Below are 27,179 nucleotides of genomic sequence, written 5' to 3' on the forward strand. Positions count from 1 at the left end.
AAGAAAAATCTTAATCGTTTATGTTTATATATTTTTTATTTATTTAATAGAAGGTCCAAATATTTACTTCTTGTGATAAATAATAATTTATTTTGTTTATTATTTAGTTTTTTCAATAATTATTTTAAATATCTCATTAATTTTTTTTACCTAAAATATAATATAAAAAATAACATAATAAATATGGCTAAATTAAAATTAAGATGTAACACCAGACAAGAATAAAATAAGTGAAAAAAAATAGAAAATACAAAAGCAGAAGAAGATTTCAAATTTTAAAACTTCAAATTTATTGATCTAAAAACAAAAGTATATAATTAGGTGATTAAGTTGATTCAAGTCGATTTTTATATATTAAAAGCTAACAAGAGTTTTTGTGAGATTTATTTATTTATTTATTTATCTAATTCAATTTTTTTATGATATTTATTTATAAATTAAATTATTATAATTAAAAATAATATATTTATTTATTTTAAATTTTGTAAAGAGAACTTTCAGAGTAATTAGAGCATCCTTTCTAGTAGATTAAATAGTATGTAACTTATCATTGAAGTTCCATCTATTGATTAAATACGTATTTGAATTCTCATCCACAAATCTTAAACGTGAATTAGATAAATAATTATTTATTATTTTTATATGTTTCGACATAAAAAATTGTTAAAATATGGATTACTAATTAAAATTCAAACACACATCGAGAATCCAAGCGCACTTATAGCGTGTTTGCATTAGTGTTAGAAACGTAAAAAATCACGTTTGATAGGAAGCAATAAACAATAACTTCTGCGTAAAATTATGTTGGACATGGAGAGAGAATGTACAAACGTATTTCCAAACACACTATTAAACTATTTTGCCAACAACGGTGACATCGTAGTTTACTTTAGTTTCACTGAATTCACTGTCCTAGATACCAACATCTATTGGCATTGTCTTGAAGGCGATGAAAATGAGAAAGACAAAGATAAGATGAAAAGGGAAAAAGACGACTTGATATAGATAAAGATAAGATAAAAAGGGAAGAAAATGACTTAACAATGGCCCTTCTCAGGCTCTGCATGTTGTTGATTAATATTTATTTTCAGAATATTTTTCAAAGGAAAAATGTATAAGATACATTTATGTTAAAAAATAATTATAATTATTATTATAACATATAATAAAGTTACAAGTATTTAATCAGGATTTAGTGAATAGAGATGGAGTTGAAATACATGAATGATGAGTTAAGTTTAATCTTTATTATTATTTTTGTAATATTTCTTATAGATAAAATTAAATCCGGATCACACAACTATTTACTAATAAATTTAATGGTTATTAAAAGTTTGTTCACAATCATAAATCACCTACCTTATTGGTTCACCCTAGCAGTAGTTAGAAACATAAATAAAAATATTTTGTAACAAATGGAAGATACGATGCATGCATATTTTTTATTAATGGATGTGAAATTGTATTTTTCTTCCAAAGTTACAATTGTGATGGGCAACTGTGATTTTCAAAAGATAAATAATATTTATATAATAAAATTGAAAATTTTCTTATCAATCTTTATGTATCAAATCATTAATTATATTTATTAATTATTAGAGTATAGATAAAGTTTAACATCGTTAAAATAATAATAAAAAAAAATTTATAAGAATATGAATGTCATCATTAATATGAGATAAATATCAAAATAAAGTAATAAGAATTTAAGCCTAAAATGAATATCATTAATGTTTGAGAGGAATAGACATAAAAAAATTATATAATTTTTCTTCTCATAATAGGTGGAAAGACTTTCTTGAGACGTCACTATTGTATCTTCTTTCCCCCTTTTTAACATAATTGATCCCAAAGGAAAAATGTATTTTTTTTCTTCTATTCCATCCATTTTCTAAATTATTTTTAGTTAATATATATATATATATATATATATATATATATATATATATATATATATATAAACCCATTGAGAAGTGAAGTTCTAAACGCACTTCTCATGATGATATTTACAAAATATTCTTACAAGATGACAGTTTGATGGATAAAAAATATTATGTGCATCTAAGGTGTATAAGAAATCTGACTTACATAATGATCTAGCAGTTAATGAAACCATCATGTCTCACCTACGGAACCATTAGATCTGACCCAATTAGTTTTATTGTAAGTAAATTCCTTATATTAAATTTGATTTAGATGGATAAAAAAATATAGATGGAACCATTGTGTATAGTCGGCATATATTTTTGTTAATTCAGACGAGAAACCACAGGCACATTAATTTTGTTGCTACATACTCAGCTATAGTGTAAATTTTCATTAGCCTAATCATTAATCAATATATAGCTCCCTGGAATTGCATACCACAAACCAGTGATCAACATATATACTTTATTAGTTGTTGTGCTTTAATTTATTTTTGTGCACAATATATAACAACCTAACCTAGATCTTCCGTTGAGGCCCTACACTCGTAGCAATTTTTCTATGTTTATTACAACATTGAAATTGTAAGGCACAATTTGATCACTGAATCTGCCAAAGAAGGATTTGGACATAGAGGGTTAGTCAGATTCAACTGAAGTGCAGTATGGTTGCACAGTGCACACTCCCTTTCAATTTGATCACAGTGCAGTAGGGATGTAAAAAATTGATCCAATCTAAACCGAATCATTTTATAAAATTAAACCGGTTAATTTATTTATTTTTAATAAAGTGAATCGGTTTGATATTTTTAAAATATAGATCGATTTTTTTAAATTGGATCGGTTTGGTACAGTGTAATTATCCACTTTTTACTCATATATAAATTGATTTTTTTTTAAAAATCAAATCGAACCGAACCGATCCACTTTGTAAAAATAGATCGGATAATTGAACTGGTTTTATAAAGTGGTTTGGTTTAATTTTTTTTTTAAAATAGATTAGATTTTTCAATACGGATCAGATCAGTTATAGCTCGATTCGGATCAATTTGAATTTTTTGCACACCCCTACACTATATATTTTAATCATTATATTTTATACCTACTTTCAAACTAATCACCTAAATATTGCTATAAGAAAAGTTATTTTAGAAACTAAAATTTTCGTCGCTTGATAGAAACCCATCAAGGAAACTGCATTGGAAGACCATGAGAGAATTAATAGATTAAGCATATTTTGTATTTAATTTGTTGTTAGCTATATCATATATTGGACTTTTATATTTTTTTTTTATAATTTTTATAATTTGAACTTTATCTTTTATAATGTTTTTAGTGGGCCCGATTGGGATAATAAATTTTAGATTATTTTATAAATAGGCTAAATGATAACATTGTAATTAGTTTAATTTGACTTATTTTAAAATAAAATTTTAAGTTTTGTGAAAGAAAGCTCTCTAAATTCTTAAGAATTATTTTTGATTTCTTTATTTTTAAAATTTTGTAATTTAAAATAACAAATCTTCTTTAACTTATCAATTCACAATTTGTTTTATTGTACAATCCACCTTTCCTTTTTAATTCTTATATTTAAAATTTACCAAAAAATATTTGTGTTCATATCATCACTAAATTGAGAAAATGGATCACTAAATCCGTTAATGACCGATTTATAGACTGATTATGCTATATCAAATATATTTTTCTTTCCGTTAGAAAACTAGAGTATTAATTGATTGGTTTCATGAATCGAGCAGAGTGTTTTTTATGCTGTCATATGCGTCACCTTTCATAAAAAGTTAAACATGAATTTAATTAGTTCCTATTTTCTTTGTTGCGATTATTACTTTTAATTCCTTAAAAAATTGATCAGTCATAGTTTATATAAGTTCTTTTCTTGTCCATGCATGGTTTTAGTCTTTACTTTCAAGCGTTTTTGGTGTAAATTAAGTGACAAGGTAAAAGCTTGAAGGAACAAGTAGGAAATTGTACTATATGTGTATGTTGAAAGTACTGAAAACAAAAGCAGCCCAATCCATAAATTCCTCGACATTTTAAGATGTCTATCTTATCAAAATATGGCATTAAACAAAGCGAATATAGACCTCTGCAGAACAGAATATTCGGGACAGAATAAGAAAGATATTTAGAGACGACAAGCAATTACATGCATCACATCCTATGTTCCTAACTTGCCACTTGGCACAATATGCATGCAAAATTGTGCATGTTTGCCACGTAACTTGGTGCTGGCTCCTGCTACTCACTCCATCTATTCCTCTCTCGATCTCTCCACTCTTCTTTCCTCACTCACACTCACCAACTTATAAGTGTCTTTTTTCTTATAGGTAATGCAGTTTTTCCACAAAAGAAGGAAGTGAAAACGTGAAAAGATAAGTTAAGAACATATATATACCAAAGTGAGTGAGAAAGAGAAGAAGCGTATCAAAATGGCTGTAGATCAGATAGAGAGGGAGTCATTGATAACTGAAGCTCGTAATGCACCTGTGACTGCACAGAGAAGGGTCAGAAATGACTTGGAAAATTCTCTGCCGAAGCCATGTAAGTCTCTGTCGTTTAAAACCTCTTTGGTTCCATTATCTCAAAACTAGAGGAAAGTTTTTAAGCTTAGTCACGAGAGATAAAGAAAGAAAACAGAAGGTCACACTATATGATCATACAAATTTTGTGCAAATTCTAAATATATATTCTGTCATATATTTTCTGTATTTGTTATATTCCTGTTATGCAAATTTCTGTATTTTCATGTGATCAGACATGCCTAGAGCATTGAGAGCTCCTGATACAAGCCACCCACATGGAACACCAGGCCACAAGCACCACAACATGACCATTCTTCAGCAGCATTGTGCTTTTTTTGATCAAGATGACAATGGAATCGTTTACCCTTGGGAAACTTACACGGGTAAGAGTTTTGATCTCCAACAGTGTCCTCATTCTAAATTTCTTTTAGCTTCCAAAGATATGACCCCTGACCTTGAGAGTTTTGCAGGGATGCGCGCCATTGGATTTAATGTTGTTGCATCTTTTATTATGGCTATTGTCATCAATGTTGCACTGAGCTATCCCACTCAGCCTGTGAGTCCTGGATTTTTCTTTTTTCCTTAAATAGTCACAACCAAAAGGTTCAGTTCTTGAACATATTGATAATAATATTTTGAGGCTTATATTTGAATTGTAATCGTATATACAGAGTTGGTTCCCTTCTCTCCTTTTTCCTATCTACATACACAACATACACAGATCAAAGCATGGGAGTGACTCAGGAGTTTATGACACAGAAGGACGGTTAGTGACGATGATGAATAATCATGTACTATTACAAAATTCTCTATCATGTAAGTATTCTTAAGACATTTGTCCTTAATTACAGTTATGTGCCAGCAAATATTGAGAACATGTTTAGCAAGTATGCTCAAACAGTTCCTGACAAGTTCACACTTGGGGAGATCTGGGACATGACAGAGGGAAACCGAAATGCGTTTGACCCATTTGGCTGGTGAATTTCTGATGACATCTCAACTTAATTACCTTTGATATTTATTTGCTCAATTATATTATGTTCCATATATTAACTGGAATAATGTTGATACATATGCATGCAGGGTTGCAGCTAAACTGGAATGGGGGGTCCTGTACATTCTGGCTAGGGATGAGGAAGGTTTCCTGTCTAAAGAAGCTGTTAGAAGATGCTTTGATGGGAGCTTATTTGAATACTGTGCTAAAATGCATGCTAGTAGCTATGACAAGATGGGTTGAATTGTCCTAATGTGTGTGTGTATAGTTTCCGTGAGGTGTTTATGTGAGACACTTTAGTGATGTGCAATGTAACAAAATAAAAATAAAACTTATTAGGACCCTGTCTTCTTTTGATCAGTATAAATAAAGAGTTTACTGTCTGGCATGCATTTTGTAATCTTATCCTTTTCTCACGTGTCATGTTTGTCAAAACAGTGGTTAGTTTCTACAGGGTTCAGATAATTATTGTGATCGAGATGTGAGAGGCATATACAAATGAAAATGAGCTCCTTATAGAAATATTTAAGGTGTTTGTTTTTAGATGACTTACTCTGCAGATTCCAGAGGTTTGGTGAGAACAATGTTATGTTTTTAATTTTTTATTACATATATTAAGACCGTGTTTGGATAGTTTTATCCTAATGAAAAGATGAAAGGTGTTTAGGTTTGATTGATATGTATAATTTATAATGAGATTAGTTTAAAGGTTTTCTGAAGTTTGATCAATAGTCGAAAGAATCTGTTTTTAATCCTTGCAAAATATTTAATAATAATAATAATAAATATGAGTAGAAAGCAATGTTAAAGCCAATCTTTTTCAAAAGCAAATCTTAGAATGAAAAAAAAAACAAGAAGAAAAGAAAGGTAATACTATATATAGCACCAAAAGTAATGGCATCTTAATCACAAAAGAACAAAATCCCTTCACTCGCTCACATTTTCAGGTCTCATTGGTCTTTTCCTTAAAACCAAATATATTACTTAGTCTTAAAGGCATCTTCCTTGTATAACTTTTTTTTTCTCTCTTTGTTTCGTCTCTTAAATTTGTTTTATTTATAAGATATTAATTATTTTTATATCATTATATATTATATTGATTAACTACTACAATACACAAAAAAAAATAAAACGTAATTAGAATGAATTTATATTCAACTATGAGTTGTATGGGATATTTATTTGAAAAGTCATATTTTAAATGCTTAATTATATTTTTCATCGGTCCATTGTTAGAATTGTATTATTTTTATTTTTAAGGTCCAAATTAAATAATTTTAATTTATCAAATATTATAATGGTGTAATTTTAATTTCTTTAAGTATCATAATTATATAAATTCAATTAATCAACTATTATAATTATATAATTTTTGACTTATTTAAATTATATATATTATAATGTATTTAAATTATATATATTATTATGTCAATAATGTATTAAATAATATATATTTATTATTATTAAAATTTCTAAAATTATTACATGATTATGTAATATTATATTTAAAATTATATATATAAACGCTTTTAAATATATTATTCAAAAATATATATTTACATATTTTAAATATCATATTAAAACCAATCAAATGTAAAAAATTATTAAATATTTTAGAATTATGTAATATTTAATATACATAATTTTAAGTATTATATCACATAATTTAATGATTTAGATTGATTAAATTTATATTTTATAAAAAAATTATTAAAAAAATTATATTTGATGTAATTTTTCGTACATACAGATATAACTCTCTTTCTATATGTATATATATATATATATATATATATATATATATAATTATTAAAGATAATTTTCATAATATAATATTTTTTTATTTTTAAATTATGGGAGTAATTCATAACTATACACTTATATCATATAAGAAAAAAAAAATCTTGTAAGGCATGCTCCCAAATACTTTTTAAACTAAATCCGATCCTTATTATATTTAATTTTGCTTAAATACTTATAAAATATAATGAATCATATTTATACACCTATTAAATACATATGTTAGGTGAATAAGAAGACTCAAAAAAATAAAAATTATACCTCTTTACTCTCGAATTGATCACCGTGAGTGAAGGTGGCATAACTAGTACATTCATGATTTATTTTAATCTAAATTTTTTACTTATATAAAAACTCCCACATTGACCTAATAAGAAGAAATTATTATTTTTTAAATAAATAAAAAATAATAATAACAACAACAACGGCACCAACAACCAAAGCTAAATATTCATTGGAGTCATTGTTGTGTTGGAGTGAGGGTTTAAGGCCGTAGAAGCACTTTGACGCTGTCTCTTCCACTCTTCTCCGCCGCCGGTAAATGGAATTCTTCTTTCGCTCTCTCATTCTCTTACGAAACACAATCACTCGCATTCCAATTCACTTTTTCCTTCTTTAATTGGAATTCAATTTCTCATTATTCCTCTCCCGCATTTCAATATATTATCATATCGCACGTGCCTGTGTCTAGGGTTTGCATATCACGCGTAATTAACAATTATCGATTGAAATTGAAGTTTCGTAACCCAGTGTGCAGCGTATGAATTAGAAGAGAAGGAGGCGAATTTGTTCATTTGTTGAGTGCTTGAAATGGGTGATATTTGGTGGTCCCTTTTGGGGGCAGCGATCCCTGTGGTGGTTGCAGGGCAAGCGTTTCGAGTGAAGAAACGGCGCGCAGAGGAGCAGAGGCTCAAGAGTGCCAGGGGAAGGGAAAGGAGTTCCGATGAAATCTTCGTGTGTGAGAGGGTATGCACCTCTAAGAGAATGCTCAAAAAGGTTGGATCTTTCTCCAAAGACCCAATTCCTGATACCTGCGTCACTGTGTGTGGCGTTTCTGACCTTGATGCTTGTGCTGATGCCTGTGCCCGCACTGTTTGTGTCAACCAACATCAGGTCCCTAATTGGAATGATATTTGCCTGAGAAGGTGCCAGAGTGAATGTCTCAAACTCTCTTCTCAGTCCTCCTAGCACTGAAATGTGTGTCTGAGTGTATACTGGGTTTTAGTATTATTGTCGTTAGATTGAATGCTTTGTCCCATCATTTTGACTCTGGAATTCTGAATTATTGAAGAAAAAAAAAAGAGTTTCTATGAAAATGCAAATGGGGTTCATTTTGTGTTCATTGACTTGAGATCTTAATGCTGCTTTCTTTTCGAGCCTTAATTTTGCATTTGCAACCTGTTGAATTTGGAAGGTTTATGGAGGATGGTGGGATATGAAAAGGGTAAAGTAACTTTCCCCCTATTAAGTTTTTCTTTATTTATCAAAATCAGTAGTGTTACATGGCAATCTCTCTTCGTGGTTTAGATGCGTGCACTCTGTCCCCTAAACCCATTTAGACATTCAGATGTATTATTATACTTGTTAACAATTTATTTAAAGCTGAAAATAGAGAGATGATCTTTGTTGTTTTCAATTTTGCAATAATTATTCCCCCCGTTAATTGGCCAACAGTAGAATGCACAACATTTTCAATTGTCTTTTTTTCTTCTATTTAGGGCTATTATAATTAAGGTGTTTCCCCTACAGTTAAATTTTATGAACATACATATCTATCCTTGTGGGAGGTTTTAGAAATCAAATCTCGATATAGTGTGGTAAACATTATATGGTTGGGGCAAAATAGTTATCACTTGAATTCATGAGATCAGTTTAGGTTCTTCACAACTGATACCCAATGAAGTGGGTAGTTCGTTCTACAACCAGATAAGGGACTGCTAAGGAAATGTGTAAAAGGGCTTGTATAGAGTTTATTTGTAACTTGTCATATGTAATTCTTGTCGCCCCCAGTGAAAGTAGCTTATGACTTTCTTATAATTTTTTTAAAATTTATTTCGATAAGATTTATGCTGCGGATTATCAATATAAACTTACGCAGAAAATGCTAAGTCCTAGTGTTCATCTCAAATGCATATATCCTCTATGCAGCCAACAATCCCATTATTGGTTTCTCTCTCTCTCTCTTAACATAATATTCTCAAACTAGTTATTTTCTTGAGAGGACACTTCTCATGTTAGTAATTAGCACGATAAAGTCCTGTTAGAAAAAGACAAATAAAATTAGTGAACTATATACATTCTTGCAATAATTATTTTGTTTCATGATTTCATCAATAGATAATGAAAATTACACAACAGACATGACACAACAGTTACAACACATCTTTTTTAGGAATAAAATGAAAAATGAAAATTGTAATGAACCATCTCTCCAACTTCGTTAATTCTAAAGTTTTACACCTAACATAGAAAGCTGATCGTCGCAAGCTCCATTTCTGGAGAAGTATGCAGCAGAAGAAAATTTTCATCGTGCTTTGTCGGGCAAATTTTGGGTTTCCGTGAATGAGGATAATTTCTTAGATATTTGATAACTAAAGAGAAAGGTCGAGAGAGAGAGAGGAAGATAATGATAAAAGAAAATAGTCAATTTCAATAATTAAATACATAGGAAAATATAAATGTTATGGCAAAAGTTCAATGATCAAATATTTTCCAAAGTATTCAGCTCATTGTTCTGGCACAACTTGCATATGCGACGACAAAAACAACATGCTTGCATTCTCGTCTCACAAACGAATTGATCTGTTTGAATCATGAATTTGATATTTGATATATCAGATTCATACGTCTAAGTCAGTTTATTTTTTCAATAAAATACATGGGAAGCAGATTAGAGATGAACTAAACTTTAGTGATTTGCGCCAATAAAAGTTAATTCAGTTGGTAAGAAACAAAGTCATATTCCAAAAGAATATAAATTCAATTATGCTGATGTGAGAATTGGAGGAGATAGAATCTTGGAGGAGGTCTTTGAGAAGCTTCTTATGTTTGGTTATGGCCAAAGATTAATGCTCAAGTCAATAACTAAGGCTGTGTTTGAAAAACACAATTGAATAGAATTCATTAGAAGTTGGAGAAAAAATTACACTTTACAAGTTTTCCCTCTTTTTTTTTTTTTTTTTTTGCATCAAAATGCATTTTTTTTCTTCTGTTGAATGTGATTTTAAACTAGTATTTAAACTTACATTAAATTACACTAATCAGTTTTTCCATTTTTACATTGAAATGCACATTTTTTTGGTTAAATGTGATTCTAAATTGGTATCTAAACATACAGCGAGTATGTATTTAGATTGTGGTTGAAAGATGAAAGAACCACTCTTATCTAGATAGAAAGATTACCCTTTCGTTGGATGAAAATCCGTTTGTGTTAGGTCCAACTGTTTTACAAACACACCCTAAGATGTGAGAGATGAATAGAAATGGAAATTAGAATGTATTTGTACTTTGTGTTGCGGTTAGTCTTTTATGCTTTACTAAACCTTGTATCATGTATGCCCATTGATTGGGCCGCTTGTTTATTTTGAGAATTATGGGCCTCGTACGTTGGTCCAAAACAACAACTACAACGATATTATGATAGTAGAGTTTCTTACTTTCTTATGATATTTTATTGCAATTCATATTCCTTATTTCCTTATATCTTTTAATCATACCTACTCTTCCATTATATCTTTTATTATAATTTTAAATTTTAAAACATAAATAAATATATTTTAAATATTATACTCAAAAATATTTTAACCCATTTCCATTCTCGTCCAAATTCCCCCTCCCCAATTTTATAGATATCTATTTTATATTGGATAATCACTTTAGATGTAAAATAGCATCTATTTTACATTTTTAATAATGTACATAACTCCATATAACCCTGTATTTATAATCAATGACGTTAAAATTTTGAATAAAATGATTTAACAGTAATACTCTTATGCCTTATGTTGTATTTAAAATGGTACAAAAAAAAAAAAGTTCTCACCAACAAAGGAGGCCATGTGTACCCACCATGGAATGGAGATAAAAATAATAGCCCGACTACAAAGGAGGCTATGGGTATTCACCGAATTATAATAAAAATAAAACTGAAAGTGATTGTTAGTGTGAAGCCACAATGTTTGACCAACATATATCTAATCATTAGAAATAGCTAAGAAATTACACTTATCATGTTAAGGAATAAGGATGTGTTTGAATATTTAGCTCGATAAGCATTTTTTCAATAAACTCGTGGCATAAATTTGACAATAAAAATAATTCAAATAAGCCAAGAAATCTAATTGAGTTATAATTTATTTTCATAAACCCAAATAATCTCTATGAAAGTCGTTCCAAAAGCTCCCCAAATATTAAATATTTATTAATTGTCTACTTGTGATGTCAGAAGAGTAGACTAGAAAGTAATAATAAAAATTTTAGATCATAAAGATAGCTGTCAACAAGGTGGAAACATGACACACACAAAAAAGCTACAGCCACACCAAAATAAGATCAACTTTTCAAGCTAACCTTTGGTTGCAATATGATCACTGCAGTGTGCAGTCCAAGTAAATCACTGGCGCACATGCAATCGACATCAAGACATTTGCTATTAGGAGACTTTCTAATTTATGCTAAAATGATTTTTTTTTTAACTCCATACTTGACAAATTAGTCTCTGATCAACAGTCATATCTTTTTTAGCCTTTTCTTTTTTAACTGACATTGTGACTCAGCCGGATAATTTGTACTTGCTTTCTGTTCTGTCACCCCCTACGAGTAGAAAATAGATAACCGTAGTAAAGTCAATCACATTCTATAGATGTCAAGCATTTACCTTACTGAGATGGGAAGCGAACTCTCGGAGCTTGGTCCTATCAAAAGATAAGCTTCTAATAAAGAACTGTAAGACAGATATAATGTGCAAGGGCCAATAAGTCATTCATTTAACGTTCTAATGAACATTTAATTAGAGAGATGAATTTTTAAGTCCAAACAACAAATTTAATTTGAATACATTAGTACACGCAAATCTTTCAGTACAAGTAGACATTGAGCGATAACACTCAAGACATCTAACAGATGCTACATGAAGCATGTGCTGTTATTATAGGAGTAGCAATTGGATAATGCAGCATCTAGGTAAAACAGTACTCGGTTTCCAATCATAAAGGTGGGAACTACCATATTTCATTCACCAAGAGATATTCAAAGAAGCAAAATCTCTGATATGCTTCATACCAAACTGTCAAATGTAATGATTCATTGTTGAACAGCAATTTTCAAATTTTGTGCTAATCTCATTTCCTTCTCATTAACAACTATAACAAACCCAATCTCAATGCTACAATTTACCAAATTTTGTTCAACAACCCTTTTACATTCTATCCCCTTCAACAAAAAGAATGAGGAAAAGATGGTTACAAACTATGAATTGTGAGGAAGAACAAACAACTAATTCTCCTAAATAAGGTTACATCTGACTGTATTAAAATAACAACCCTAAACATTATGAAAACTCGATTCGTGTATAAAATCCTAAATCTTCTCATTTGCTTTTATAATACAGTAAGAGAATTATGACTGCTAAATAACCTCAGATTTCACTTCAGTCATGACAGCTCCTGTGCACCATTGGGCTGAAGAGTAGGACTTTGAGCATGAATTATTGCCACAGCAATGGAGAAAGACTGTAGTGCAGACAGAGGTGGATGAAAATGAATATAATGTAGACCATCGTGAACATTTACCATCCTAAAGGAGGTACCAAAATCTCTTGAACCCTGAAATTTGAGGGGTATGATCATCTCATTGCATATTTAAACAATTGTAATTGTTCAAGAAGAACAGAAAGTAAATACATGATTACAGAGGAACGGATGTCTAAAATATAACAACAAAATTGGCTTAAACTTTGAAGAAAGATTGCTGTTGAATATATTTTAGAGTCAAAAAGATTATGGAATTATTATGTCTGGGCCTAGGTGGCCACAAATATATCACTTAAGTCGTTTCCCTATCACTAAATGGTGGAGGAAAAGTATAGGAGAAACTATAAAAGAGGCTATACACTAAATCTTTTAATTGAAAATTTGGTTTTTTATAGGCCAAATGGTGTGTACAATATCCATTCAGTCAACCCTACATGGTGAGATAAGGCTTGGTGGTGTTGGTTGGATGTTTAACATATAAATATAGCAAGAGATCAAATGTGAAGATACCCAAAGAGGGAAACAAAATTGATAATTTAAGGAGAAACATGCACGACAAGGGAAATGAACATATGCAATACCATAGGTGCTGATGATACTATTCAATTAGAATTAGAGTTTCACCTCGATTACATGCTAAATACAAGGTTCCATTAAATGTAAACATGTATTATCAAGGTAAAACTCTAATTCTAATTAGAAAACAGCACTAATAGTAGCTATGATAATGTATCCAAGTTTTGTCTTATTTACAGCTCCCATATTGTTGCCCCCATCCTATGATAATATGAGATCACTAACATTGTTTGAAGAGAATAGAGAAAGAAGAGCAATAGAATACGTAATATAAACAGACCTGAGTGACTAAGTCAACTGATTTGCACTCGCCTCGTGTATCTGTTTGAGACATAACCTCTGCTTTGTTGGATCTTCTCTCAAGAACTGTCAAAGGGCACCCCTCATCCCAACCACCACAGTCACATTGGCCATTAGATCTCCATCTATCTATCAGACTGGACGGCCCACTATTTCTGGTTCTTGGACCACCATGAAAGCCTGCAGGAATTAGAATGCTCATGCTAGTTGAGCAGTCCCCATTATTTTGCTTACAACTTTCAGATGGCAATGTGATTTGATTTCCACCAGATTTGTTGAGAAATTTTAAACCCCAACCTCCTACTTTCTCTGGTCTTTTGCATGGAAGATGTTTTTTCACCACAATGGCAGCCATCTCAAAATTTGGAGGAACATCAGTCTCTAATAAATTGGTTCCACCGATAGCATGTGGCTCCCACGGACAACTCTCCGCTATGGAACTTGACCCACCAAACTTTGAATGTGTTCTCCGTTTTGATGAAGGGCTAGTTCTAAAAACTTGTGACACCTTCTTTGACAGTCCCTTGTTCTTCCTGTGAGAATGCTCTGATTTGGACATTCCTTGGTCATAAATTTCAATGTTATGGAACAATGTAAACTCTGTCTCCATTATTCTACAATTGTTTGGGCAAAGGGTGAAACTCGTCAATACATTCATCTTCCCAACAAACGGCAAATCACTATCAGGAATCTCGCGACCCTTTTGGCCACCCTTGTTCAAGTAAAACTCGTACACATAGTCCAAAGCCTTGTTATCTGTTGAGTCCACCTTCCTCAATTTTGCTACATAGACCTCCTTCTGATCATCTGCAGAAAAAACAAAATGAGGAATCCCTTGTCTCCATGTACATTGGATCATTCCCTGAGATAAAGTAGTAGAAGAAGCCGAAGACAACCAATCAGAACAAGTAGAGGTGGTGCTAGAAGTGGAAACAAGCCTTCTATGAACAGAAATGGAGCCGTACTTGTGATTTCCCACTAGCTGTTTCCCTTTTCCTAGTTTATACGACGAAGAGATACATAAATCACTAGGAGAGTCCACAAAATCATAGCATATCAATCCTTCAGGATCAGAAAAGTTCATCCTGTTCAAATTGTCACTTCTTTGCGAAGAATCAAACTGCTGAAGAAGAGTACTATTCAATATGTTTATCATACTCTTGCTACCCATTATTGTGCCTAAAGTCCACTGGTCCCCAGCATTAGCACTTATAACTACTCTCCCAGTCTCAGTGGCCACAGGACAGTCAAAGACAAAATGTTCTGAACCAAATGCATTTCCACCAAAAAGTTTAGCTGTATTCAAGCTTTCTGATAAAGTCCCCATGTTTGTGGCTCTTAAGCTCTCAGCTATGTTGCATTGAGATGCTTTTAATGTAGTGTTATGTACAAATTCCAGGCAGCGACGGATATATTTCTCGTCCACACTCACCACATGCTTTGGAATCCTATTGTCTAGTCCATGGACACGTCGAAAGAATGAATCCTTGAAGAAAACTTTGCTAATTTGTGATTGGATGGCATTTACAACTATTGCCTGGTGAGAGTTTGATCTTTTAATCAACTTCTTTAACTGTGATTTTGAAGAGTCTTCCTCTGATGTTTCCCTATCATTCAAGAAGCCATGCAATGAATCTTTTTCTGAATGGCCCTCTTTCTGAATCCATAAGCCTTTATTTTCCATCTTCTACCTCTACTCTTCCGGATCAATTGTTGGACCCTTCTCTCACAACCATCTTCCTTCGACTAAAAACTAAGAATCATACAGTCAATAACCTGAATAAATACAGAAGAAAAAAAAAGGTAACATATCAAAAATATTGAACCTGAAAGTAGCAGTTTTGCTTGAAGAGTCAACCTATGTGAGCCCTATGAAAACCAAAAATTATGGAAGATATCATGACACGCACTAATTGAACATAAAAGATAAACGGAGATATACAAAAGAAAAACCAGAATTTATACACATACAGATTGCATATGGACATGTACATGACAAAGAATATCAATTTGCAAAACAAAATGCTTACATATTAATTATTTCAGTAAATTCCTTGCATAATGTAACTCAAAGAACGAATAATTCCATGATTTAACTCAATCAGCAGTTCACTCGGTTATAGTTAAACAAATACTATCTATATATTTCATATAAAAAAATAAAATAAAATAAAAAAGCCTTTATAATAAGTAAAGATGAAGAAAAGGGCAAGGTTTAATCTTTCCTCATCTTACGATTTTAAATCCAAAAAAAGAGAGTCAATTAATGTCTCATAACAGAAATCAACTGAAACTAAATCCATAGAAACAGAAGCTCGGAAACTTCTCCAGTCACAAATAGACAAATTCAATAAAGGAAGAAAAAACAAACAAACATAAAAGCAAGTAGTAATAATAATAACTTTTTCATTACCGCATAAACCTGGATCCGGTAAGAGCCAAGAACACCTCAACGAAATGAACTTGTAGCTGAATACTCCTTCAATCCTCAAAACCTGAGCTTCTCAACCCCAAAACCAAAGCAAAGAGAAGAGCCAACAGACCCGAATGGAGAGAAGAAAAAGGTAATAGAAAGAAAAAACAAAGCAAGGCGAAGTAAACCAAGTCAGCACATGGGAAAGGAAGATCAGCACACAACCACCACAAGTAATGATAATACTAGGTTCCAAAAAACTCTGTTTTATAATCTTTCAAGAAAAGGGTGCAACTGTATTTGTACTAGACACCATTGTAGAGAGAGAGAAAGTGAGAGAAGGAAAAAAAAAACCAAAACCAAAAGAAAACAAGGGTGACACTGTTTTGTAGAGGCTTGAACACGGGGTTTCATAGGTAGGACACGTTTGATGGTTGAAAATTTAGTACATTGAGGAGAGAAGGAGTTTGTGTTTCTTCACATCACACCAAAAAATCAGGATGCTCCTGTGGGGTCCACTTTCTTGTTTCTGCATCTTCTGGGCCAAGAGTGTACCCAAACCATTCCAACATGGATAGAGAAATTCAGGAAAACCGAACCATAGCATAGAGTCATGAGCTGGTGCGCATGATAGCTATGTGACTCCACTAAAGCCAAAGGTGCTGCCACTTGCATATATTCAGCTATTACCATTTCCCTTTTCACTTTTCCTTTAATCCATTTTTTTTCCTTCTAAAATCATATTGTATGTTGTGTTTCAAAGTTAGTTATTAAGAACTAATTTATATTTACAAAGTGTAACTTTTATAGATCAAATATTATTTTAATATTCACAGAAATAAATTTTAAAGTACAAAATTGACTCAGTTTTCCATAACAAATCTTACGTGCTCAATTTAGACGTAGTTTTTCTTTTTCCCATTTCTTATCCTCAACTCACTCAACATTTCATCCAATTTTTTTATTTTCTAGGCATGTGATGGAGAGAGAAATTTGGGGGCTAACATGGCATTTGGTCAAGTACATATATACCTATTGACCCCAACAATTGACCATTGAAGGGTTCATATTCATTGCAATTGCATTACAACATTATAGCATAGGATAGAACATAGATGCTAAGATGCACTGTTACACACATGACATGACAGTGTGACACATTCTCATTCTTCCTTCCCTTTTTGCGGTTAGTTTATTTATTGCTACCATTTTCATTTATTGTACTCCTATTCACTATTCACACACACTCTGGTTTTATTAATTTCTTGGGCGGCGTTGCAACTGAATTTTTTTATTGGGTACCTACCTAGTTTATTTATTTCCCTTGGTTTCAGACAATCATGGATCACCTCCTTAAAATTCGCTTTTAGAAGCCGAAATTATAGAATTTGTAATTTCTGCCCTACAACCAAAGATCATAACCTTTTTCTTCTCTGTTCTCACCACATATAAATATGAAAAATATTTGATGAAACACGGCATCAATGTTTCTCACTCTCTTTATATATAAGTTTTTGTTCCGATTTGTATTTAATTTTTTTCTTAAACCAGCATAGAAACCAACTCGACACATTTCACGAAATTAATTATCTTATTGAGTTTTTCTGATTCTCTGGATTAAAACTTCATGCAAGATTATATACGTCGTATAAAGGAATTCAAGTTTCTAAAATAACTTTTATTGGAGTTTTTATTGATACAATGACGTTACTGAATTTGTAAGGGGGAAAAAAATTAGTAAGCTTCTACATTTTCTTGGTAAACAAATACCATAAGAAAACATAAAGGAAGTACAAAAAAAGTTATAAAATTTTTGCAATGTAATAAATTGCATTAAAGCAATATGGCTTAAAATTTAAATGCTATTTAATGTAATCAATTGAAGTCTATATTGTTGTTTGAGAGTCCGTATAGGGCAGCTTTGAATAAAGGGAGCCTGGATGAACATCAACTGAAATTGTCAGGGTTGGGTTGGGTGAGTCCTTGACAACGCATTACTTAATTAAAGTTCTCTACAGTACCACCTTAAATTACTTTACAACGATGTTCTAGATACTGCTGGTCTTAAAATAATAATAGGAAAAAAAACCTACCATGGAATAAAATGGAGTTTTTTATGATACTACTTTTTTCCAATTTTATGAGATACTTACAATATATTACTATATTAATATCTAAAAATATATTTACAATATTTTATTGAAATCTTAGTCTCTACATTATATATTTTAATTTATAACATAGAGGCAAATATAACTGTCCACCTCCTCCTCTATGGTCGAGGCAGGGAGACTTAAGAGGATTATGGAATTTAAGGAAGCAGTTTAGAAAAATAAAGAATGATTTGTAATTAAACCTGGACAAAATGGACCTTAAATTGGGTTGATAGATTTTAAGTTTTCAGGTTAGAATATAGGCGAAGTCAATATAGTCAATACAGATATATTTTTCCCAAATAATGTGAAATGGGGAAATTTTTGGTAGACCTCTAAACTTCATAGTTATGTGTTGGTTAACCAGAATAGTGTGAATTGTCAAAGCTATGAGATGATGCATAATGTGAAGAGCAATAGAGCATATTGGTGTAAGTAAAAAGGTTGGCATCAAAGCCTGAGAGGTTCCTCCAATTTTGTTGAATAGTTCTTCTTTTGTGTTGTGGGCCTTGGCCCCAATAAAAAGGGATTGTTCATTTGTTCATGCCACTTCCTATTATCCTATATATCCACTCACCAACACCAATGACATCAAATATACTTGTATGTAGACAAGTGCTTGCTTGCACTACATTCAAATCCCTGTGGACCCTATCAACTATCAAGTGCTGAGGCTGGAGCACCAATGCCTCAATGCAATATTGTCAAGAGAGTGGTTAAAAGGGTATGATCAATGTGTTAAACCCTCATGTGTTTTGATTTGGATAATTAAATTTTTTAGGGGAATTACTCTTATGCCTTGTGTTACACATGAGTGTTCCTTAACCAAGATAACTAAAATCTAATTTACCGATTGTAGTGATTCATTGTCCAATTTTGTAGATTAGTTCTTGTAATTAAAATACAAACTTTCATTGAACAGTTTCAAACTTTATAGAAGCTCACGACATACAAACATGAAAATGACGTATTTTAATCAATATCAATAAATAACAATGCAAAGTTTCCTTGGACTTGATATAATCAAAGGATTTTTTTTCTCAACAATAATATAAAAAAATATTGGAGAGATAAGAAAAGAAACCACTGACATCCGAATGGCAAACACTTTTGGTAAATTGTTACATTAGTCAAAGACGTTTGTTTCTTTCATTTGTCGATCCCTTTTTCTCTTTATACAAAAGTTCATTTAAGAAGTTATTAATGGACAAAGTCTAAGATGAAAATTCTCTATATTCGTCCTTATCCTTTCATGCCTTCTGATATCTGTAGTTTTCTCTTTTCATTGGTAGTAGATGGCTTAACTTCTCTTCATCTACACAACTAATTATCCATAAAACTAAAATTTAAGGCACTATTAAATAACTAAAAAAAAAAATTTGATAACCTCTAAATGACATTCAATTCATCACAAAAAAAAAACAGAGAATAAATAAAAATCAAATTCATTTTGCATGTTTTTACCAAAATAAAAATAAAAAAATTGCCGGGCATCTTTGCCTTATTAATCACAATAGCCAGCATGATTGCAATTTTCAAATAAATTTTAATTACAATGTCAATATTTTTAATTTTTGATATCTTTACTTTGAAATTATCTAATTTTCTGATACGAAATTGTGTAATAGCTAGTTGTTGCTACGATAAAAATAAAATAAAATATAATAATAATTACGTTTCTATTTATACTTTTTAAATGTTGATTATTATATTTTTAAAAAAGATAGAAGGTGTGAAATACAGTCCTAGAATGTTGTGTCCCAATTGTTATGCATATATTAAAAAAAATTAATAGTTCAACGGAAAAGAAGAAAAAGAAAGAGGAAAAATTAAGATAAATAAATGATTAACAGTATGGTTTTTAATTATAAATCAATTTATAATAATCATTTTAAAAATAAAATTAACAATATTTTTGTTATTGACTGATTGTGTAAAAAAATTTATATTCATAGTACACCATTATTAAACCTAAAAAAAATTAATGGTAGTATTATTTTTTTATTTTCTTTATTTGGCCTCTCACCACATGTAGCCGTAATATATGCACATGATTGTATTTTTTTTTTCTTTTCTGGAAGCAGATGCATGCGGTTAAGTGGTTAACACATGAATACTTAAAAATGATGTCGAGTTAAAACTATAATATATTTTTTTCTATGCCACATGTTTGGAAGGGAAGATTATGAAAGAGAAAGAGTAATTTTTCACAAATGTTATTAATACAAAATCTCTTTGGACGAAATTCGTACCCAATTGATTGGTAGGGGGAATTAGAGTGTATTTAAGAAGGATGAATTGAAGGGTAATTAAAAAAAAAAACTTAGGTTTGGGTGAGTGAAATTGAGTGAAATTGTGAAAAATGAAGGTAATTAAGTGTGGATTTTTTATCAAAAGAAAATATTATCGCTTTTGTCTTTCTCTCTTGTCATTTTTTGTTATTTATTGTGTCTCAGTTGAAAAAATATCTTAATTATTTATATTTAATATTACATTATGATTAATATTATAAGTATCGGAAAGTTGTCAAATTTTTTTTATTTAATATGAATTTCTCACTATATTTCAATATGTTATAATTATAATGTATTATAGATATATAAAAAATGTAGCAACACGTGTTAATAGATATAAAGGAAAAATTGTAGTTTTTTTATTTTTACATAAAAATCTAATTTAATAAAACATGATTTTAAAATGTCAATTTACTTATATTTTTCACATAATTTCACTCAAATAATTAATTATATATTTTATTTTATTTTTTATTAAATAAACTCTCACTTATTTTCATTCTTTTGGATTTCTAACTTCTTTCCAAGCATAGAATTAGAATTCTATTTCTTTTAACCTATATGCACCTTACCCTAAATATCCTTTGTTGGACATTCCGGTACACTCTATCACTAGCTATACTATTTATAATTAAAATCAAAACATTAAATGACACAACATATTTGAGGAGTGACTATGAAACTCAATGCTCCTCGTCCTTGCAAAGGAAATTCGACAATATATATATATATATAATTTTTGTATTATATATATAGTTAGATGCATCTAAGTTAACCAGGATGTGTGACTTAATTAGAAATTTAATTAAATTAACATGGACCGCTCTATAAAAGACCTGTAACTAAGGCCAAACTAATAAAATATTACAGCAAAAACTTGATTGTATACTTGATTTGGCAATTTTTTTAGGCAAATGCATAGGGTTGTTGGATGGAACATTATATGAAACGTTCAACTTTTTTAATTTTTCTGTTATAAAGTCCACAATTATTGCTTTGACAAATAAATGTAAATTTAAGAGTCCGGAGCCGTTTCACCAACAACCATTTTGAAATTTGAAAACAAAAAATACCTAACTTCTTGGTTTCCTTTATTAAATTCATGTAAATTAATTTTGTCTGTATTATGACAAGAGCTAATGTTCATAGTCCCTGGTCCAGTAAATATAATAGTAGAAATGTATAGGGGTGGGCGAATTTCAAACCACAGACAATGACACTTAAATGAACTATTTCCTATAATCATGTTATTTTCCCTCCTTCAAATGCATTATTGTCAATTTCTCATTAGAATTTCATTTTGAAACTCTCAATCAATCACAGTTTTTGTGATGGTACGCTATTTGAAGCAATATTTCATGTCAAATGTTAAATTATACATTAATTTGTGTAAATTTGATAGACATGATTTACATACACTCGCGTGAGGCTGATTGAGAATGAATGAGTGATTGGGATATGTCTCCCGTTTGCTTATATACGCGTCAAGTATTGTTCATCATTTCCTTGATTGACAAAAAGGGGATGGTTCATGGTTTCATATTTCAAATGGATATTTAGTTTCAATTTCTGTTGATATTGTGAGAATTTTGTTGATGAGTAATTTCTAGGTATTTATAGAACTTTGAAACCTAGTGAACTTCGAGATCCAACTCATATAAACTCTCTTTAAAAAAAAAAAAAAAAAAAAAAAAAAATCTCCTTGATTGAAGCATGTTTTTTTTTTTTTTTGTTTAGTAGCATGAAAGTGATTTTATGTTTATGTTAGTATCACAATGGGAATTCCAGAGTTAGGCCTCGGTTTTTTAAGTCAAATAATAATTGTAGGGCTGAGAAACCTTCACCGTAGGATATCTATAATTGGGCCGTTAATGATTTGCTTTCAATACCCGATTTCACCCAAGATTAATATTACTAAGTCCAACTCTTGGGGAAAAAGAAAAAAAAAAAAGACTAGATGTGTGTTTGGAAGCAACCCATTTCTCAGAAATAATTGTTTATTTCTCAAAAAAAACCGATAAAAACATATCGTTGTTTTTTAATGTTAATTCTTAAATGAATGGGTAGTCTTTGCATCTTCAAACAACATTTTTTCCATATGCACAATGAGAAAATTGAACTTCTATAGTATGCTTAAAGAAATGAACAATCTATAACCTATTCTTAAAAGGAATCAAATGTGGATAGTAAATTAGAGAATACACCATTCCAACTTGAATTGGTTTATCGTTATCTGATGTTTATTATTTGTGTACTTAACATATTTATGATGGTTAATCAAATCAAGGATTACAAGGATACCTATTTTTTAGCAACCAATAATCAGCTGCAAGAAAAACAGATTAAAAGCCAGTTAAAATATTTAAAAGCTTGGGCTTAAGCCCTTGAATGTAACCAAAACTAGTTCCTCACTATATTATAAAAGAAAGTACATAAACGAGCTCCACTGGTACATGGAGACAAAGGATATCTTTTATGAGTTAATACAACATGTGATTCTTAGTACATTCAAGTAATAATAAAAGGTAGTGTCTGCAAAAAAATGTATACAGTTTCTATTATGTTCTTCATTTATTGTATAGTATTAGGACCCCAATTATTCAGTTTCCTCATCCATCAAAATCAGAGAGGAGAAATCTGGGGTGGATTATGGCCATGGAAAAATCTACAGAAGCTAAAAGTAGGTATACTGATCAAACTATTAACTCAAATCCATGACTGGATGGAATAGTTGCATTTGAAGGAGTTCACCCCACTGATATGAGCAAAGATATCTGAGGAATCAACCATATCATCTTCATCTTTCACAACTACCTGCGAGATTAAAATACTACATCAACAAACAATTTAAAAGGTACAAGTGATAGAGATCTTAATCTTTCAATTGTTGAGTGTTTGATAAATTAATGTGCCTAAATCTTACTTCTTCCTCATCATCTTCTTCATGATTGCTACTAGTAGTTCTATTGGTTTCTCCAAAGTCATCATTCTTTGCAAACCTGCCTCTAACCCGAGGTCGGCTATCTGCAAGAGTTTTGCGGCAGGCATACTGCATATTTGGTTGCACCGTTAGTTGGACTTGAAAATATGTGTGCAATAAGAAGTGGTTTATAAGCAAAAAATGCCTTGCAGATGCATGTGTAACATGATACATAAGATTTCAATTCTGTTTGATGATGTGGCTGTTTTAAAAATGGGAAGGAGCTTGAGTGTACCTTGATTTTCTTGCTGAAGTTTCTTTCATTTCTTTTCTTCATGTATCTATTGATCTTTTCTTTCCTTTGCTCAACAGAAAGTTTTCCAACCTTGAAGGAGGAGTCCTCTAAGTTTGAGATTTCTGGTGTCAAAGTGGCAGAACTACCAGCCCCGGGTACTAGTTGCTGACTCTCATTACCAAGTGCCTGGGAAAGAAATTACAAAAAAATAAGTTACTTTCTTGCTCAGAGCAAAGGAAAAGTTGGTCATCACAAACTATCATTAACTTTAGTTAGAGGTTCTGGAAAGCGATATACAAAAAGAACTACTCATGAATTGGGCTTTTTCTAATGATGATGCTGTTTGTTATCAATTTTTGCGGAAAGTTGTGATTCCCTCTACTTACTACTAGCTAGCTCAGATTTTATGCTACTTTTTTGCAGGTGAGAATGAGATTATAAAGGGGTTTATATGCTAGCTACTGTTTTGATGGATATGGGCATATATGCTATGTGCCATATCAGCTTCTTAGAAATTTATGGGCCATTATCTTTTTAACACTTTTCACCTCTTTATTGTTAAGAACCATTCAGACTTAAGCCTGAAAGAGCAAGCTTACAACAACAACAACATATAAAGTTATCATCATAAGAAAGAAAAACCCTTGAACAATGGAGTTATTTTGTTGTGACGTATACAAGTTTTTACATTGCTATGATCTCGTTCACTTTGACCCAAATTTTCTTGAATTTTATTTTAATTACCACTCAAAAAATCTTATATTTATAAAGATTGACCTCGTGTTTATAAAATCATGATTCTCTTCCTTTCCTAATGATGCTAGAATTTGTTTATATTCCGTCACTGTTAACAAAAAAGCAATGACGGAGAACATAACAAGGAGTTTAAAAATGGTCCATACCTGAAGGTCTGGAGGGTTGAACACCCGCTGAATTGAATCTGCACAATACATTCTTCCATTTTCTCCTTGGTATTCCAATTCCTGTGATTGAAGTTCAGAACCAAGAAGAATGCCCCCACCAAATAACCCGGAACTATCAGTTGATAAGGCAGTAGTAAGGGGTCCAGAAGGCATGTATGGTGGCATGCCAGGACTGAGATAAGTGCAAGGAGATGAAGGGTTAAGAGGCACATAAGAAGGGACAGAAGATATGCAGTCTTCTTCGAAAACAGATGGCAATGGAGCCCCCATAAAAGGAGGTGCAACAGAGTCAGTGGGATACTGAGAGAAGCCCTCCACAACTGAACATGATGCTAGTTGGACCTGTGGCTGCACAGAAGAGAAATCAAACTGTTCTTGCTGGGATGTGACTGGGAGAAATGGTGGAACATTGAAAGATGGAGATAGTGAGAAGTCTATGGAGGCAGAGATGTCATTGTCAATTTCTTCTTGGGAATCAAAGATAATAGAAAGATTACTGCTGTTGGTTGTGTTGTTGTTGGTGGTAGTGCTAGTTGGGGTGGTCACTGTATTGCTATTGCTATTCAACTTATTTTCTACATCTACAGTTAAAGATATGTTTGTTGTGGCATATGAGGAGTTCTCCTCATAGCAACAGTTTGAGCTGGAAGTAACCTCAGAATTCTGCAAAGCCTCTGGGAAAAAATCACTGTTACAAAGTTCGAAAATTCGAGCACTAAGAGGGCTTGAAATGTCGTCCTGCAACCAGTGATATAAAAACAATGTAAGCATCATTACTACCATAAAAATTAGTGAACGTATATCGATAATATCATTTTGATAGACCCCTTATAAAGCACGTAGAAGACTGATTCTGCTCTATGTGATCATATCAGACTAGTTTCTATCAACAAAAGGGAATTGGGATCAGGCCTATAATGATCACATTCTAAAACTTTCAAAAGATATATTCTCTTGTTATTATCAGCCTAACCTTTGGTTATTGCATGTCTTCATCAAATAGTGAGCATTCTAAAGTGAGTGAGTAACACGCCTATAAGCATCAGTTATGTTCACTACAAGCCCTTTGTCTAGAAAAGAAAATGCAATAAATCAATGTTCAATACCCCATAACGAGGAACTCGAAATACAAATTTGGTTGGTTTTGTCATCTAGTCAGTTGTGTTTATATTTGGTCATGTACAGATAATAAATTCTCCAAGAGGGTTAACTTTTTTGGGATATTGATTGCAGAAAAAGATTAGCATTTATGCCTTCATGTGACAATGTTTCATGTAGGGGTCAAGGAACCCCAAGGTTTGTAACAAAGAAGGAAACTCATGTCATGGCTAGCTACGTTGTGTTAATTTTTTCACTGTATGGAAACCAAGATTTAATGGGAATTAAAAGGCACTTAAAGGAACCCATAACGCTATACATGTGAACTGTTCCTTAAGTCCCCTCTCCCTCTCTAACTGAATAAGAATATCAAAATCAACCAAGCTTTGACGAGCACAGAAAGATATATTCCACAACAATCGAAAGCTACGTTTAAATGGTTATCACTCTGAAAATCATGCAGAAATTGATATCACTTTGCAGCTTCCAATATGCCTTCAGAAAATGACATTTTTGGTGCATGGCATTGTCTTGGATTGGAAAGGATAATATAAATAAATAAATAAAAGAAAAAAAGAGCAAAGCCTAATAATTATTGCGGAATCTCTAATTCACTCTTTCTTATTCCCAGACAATAAGTATTATAATATACTCCTCAACTATATACAATTTGAGAGAAAAGAAAGAAGACGTTCTTCGTTGCAAATTGGCAGGGAATTAAAGCCTGGAAAAGAATTTAAGAATGGCTAGGTTAAATATATATAAATCTATATATAATAATATATCAAAGTTGCAACAAACATAACCAAACCAATGATGCATGCATGAAAAGAACGACATATATATATGTTAGCCTTAGACATGAGAAAGAGATTGATCTAAAACATTGGAAAGAAATGAATTGGTGGATATATGTATTGTATTGGATTAGGGTTACACCATGGTACGTGAGGAGTGCATGCATGTTAAGGAGGTGATTACAATGGGAAGTTGGTGCTGCGATTCGGGCTTTGGTGGATCAAAAACATCGTGCAACATGGTGTTTGTTTCCCCTTGGAGGCGAAGAAGAGAGGTATATATATCTAGTATCTAGGTAATATAATTAAAATGTGAGGAATACACGTGTGTAGGTGTGCAAAGGGACAGTCCATAAGAGAGAGAGAGAGAGAGTTAAGAGTGCCTATGATGATGGAGA

At 31.4% G+C, this 27,179-nt stretch overlaps 4 protein-coding genes across 9 annotated transcripts; 2 read left to right on the plus strand and 2 right to left on the minus strand.

Moving 5' to 3' along the window:
• The first annotated feature begins 4,261 nt into the window (after positions 1–4,261).
• On the plus strand, positions 4,262–5,854 carry LOC109805179 (peroxygenase). Its single transcript, XM_020367180.3, has 6 exons — positions 4,262–4,487; positions 4,702–4,851; positions 4,939–5,024; positions 5,140–5,234; positions 5,320–5,445; positions 5,552–5,854. Exons 1-6 carry the CDS (start codon positions 4,376–4,378, stop codon positions 5,703–5,705), a joined length of 723 nt encoding a protein of 240 aa, XP_020222769.1. The 5' UTR covers positions 4,262–4,375; the 3' UTR covers positions 5,706–5,854.
• A 1,811-nt stretch (positions 5,855–7,665) lies between these two features.
• Positions 7,666–8,645, plus strand: LOC109805131 (thionin-like protein). 3 transcript variants are annotated; one of them, XM_020367117.3, is made up of 2 exons: positions 7,666–7,799; positions 7,954–8,645. In XM_020367117.3, exon 2 carries the CDS (start codon positions 8,073–8,075, stop codon positions 8,448–8,450), a length of 378 nt encoding a protein of 125 aa, XP_020222706.1. In that variant the 5' UTR covers positions 7,666–7,799; positions 7,954–8,072; the 3' UTR covers positions 8,451–8,645. The 3 variants fall into 3 exon arrangements, with proteins under 3 accessions (XP_020222706.1, XP_020222705.1, XP_020222707.1); XM_020367116.3 differs by having other exon boundaries at positions 7,674–7,799; positions 8,013–8,645; XM_020367118.3 differs by having other exon boundaries at positions 7,700–7,799; positions 8,000–8,645.
• A 3,824-nt stretch (positions 8,646–12,469) lies between these two features.
• LOC109804824 (uncharacterized) lies at positions 12,470–16,781 on the minus strand. 3 transcript variants are annotated; one of them, XM_020366694.3, is made up of 4 exons: positions 16,302–16,781; positions 15,715–15,757; positions 13,869–15,634; positions 12,470–13,084 (listed from the first exon to the last, which is right to left on the minus strand). In XM_020366694.3, the coding sequence occupies exons 3-4, from the start codon at positions 15,570–15,572 to the stop codon at positions 12,914–12,916; spliced, it is 1,875 nt and encodes a 624-aa protein (XP_020222283.1). In that variant the 5' UTR covers positions 15,573–15,634; positions 15,715–15,757; positions 16,302–16,781; the 3' UTR covers positions 12,470–12,913. The 3 variants fall into 3 exon arrangements, with proteins under 3 accessions (XP_020222283.1, XP_020222282.1, XP_020222281.1); XM_020366693.3 differs by having other exon boundaries at positions 13,869–15,641; positions 16,302–16,780; XM_020366692.3 differs by lacking the exon at positions 15,715–15,757 and having other exon boundaries at positions 13,869–15,664; positions 16,302–16,777.
• A 6,358-nt stretch (positions 16,782–23,139) lies between these two features.
• Positions 23,140–27,179, minus strand: LOC109804635 (uncharacterized). Of its 2 annotated transcripts, none has more exons than XM_029272661.2 (5): positions 26,924–27,179; positions 24,866–25,624; positions 23,964–24,149; positions 23,672–23,797; positions 23,140–23,562 (listed from the first exon to the last, which is right to left on the minus strand). In XM_029272661.2, exons 1-5 carry the CDS (start codon positions 27,020–27,022, stop codon positions 23,455–23,457), a joined length of 1,278 nt encoding a protein of 425 aa, XP_029128494.1. In that variant the 5' UTR covers positions 27,023–27,179; the 3' UTR covers positions 23,140–23,454. The 2 variants fall into 2 exon arrangements, with proteins under 2 accessions (XP_029128494.1, XP_020222057.1); XM_020366468.3 differs by having other exon boundaries at positions 26,966–27,178.

Source organism: Cajanus cajan, chromosome 7 (assembly GCF_000230855.2).
Source record: "Cajanus cajan strain Asha chromosome 7, NIPB_CcT2T_4, whole genome shotgun sequence".
Taxonomy (NCBI): domain Eukaryota; kingdom Viridiplantae; phylum Streptophyta; class Magnoliopsida; order Fabales; family Fabaceae; genus Cajanus; species Cajanus cajan.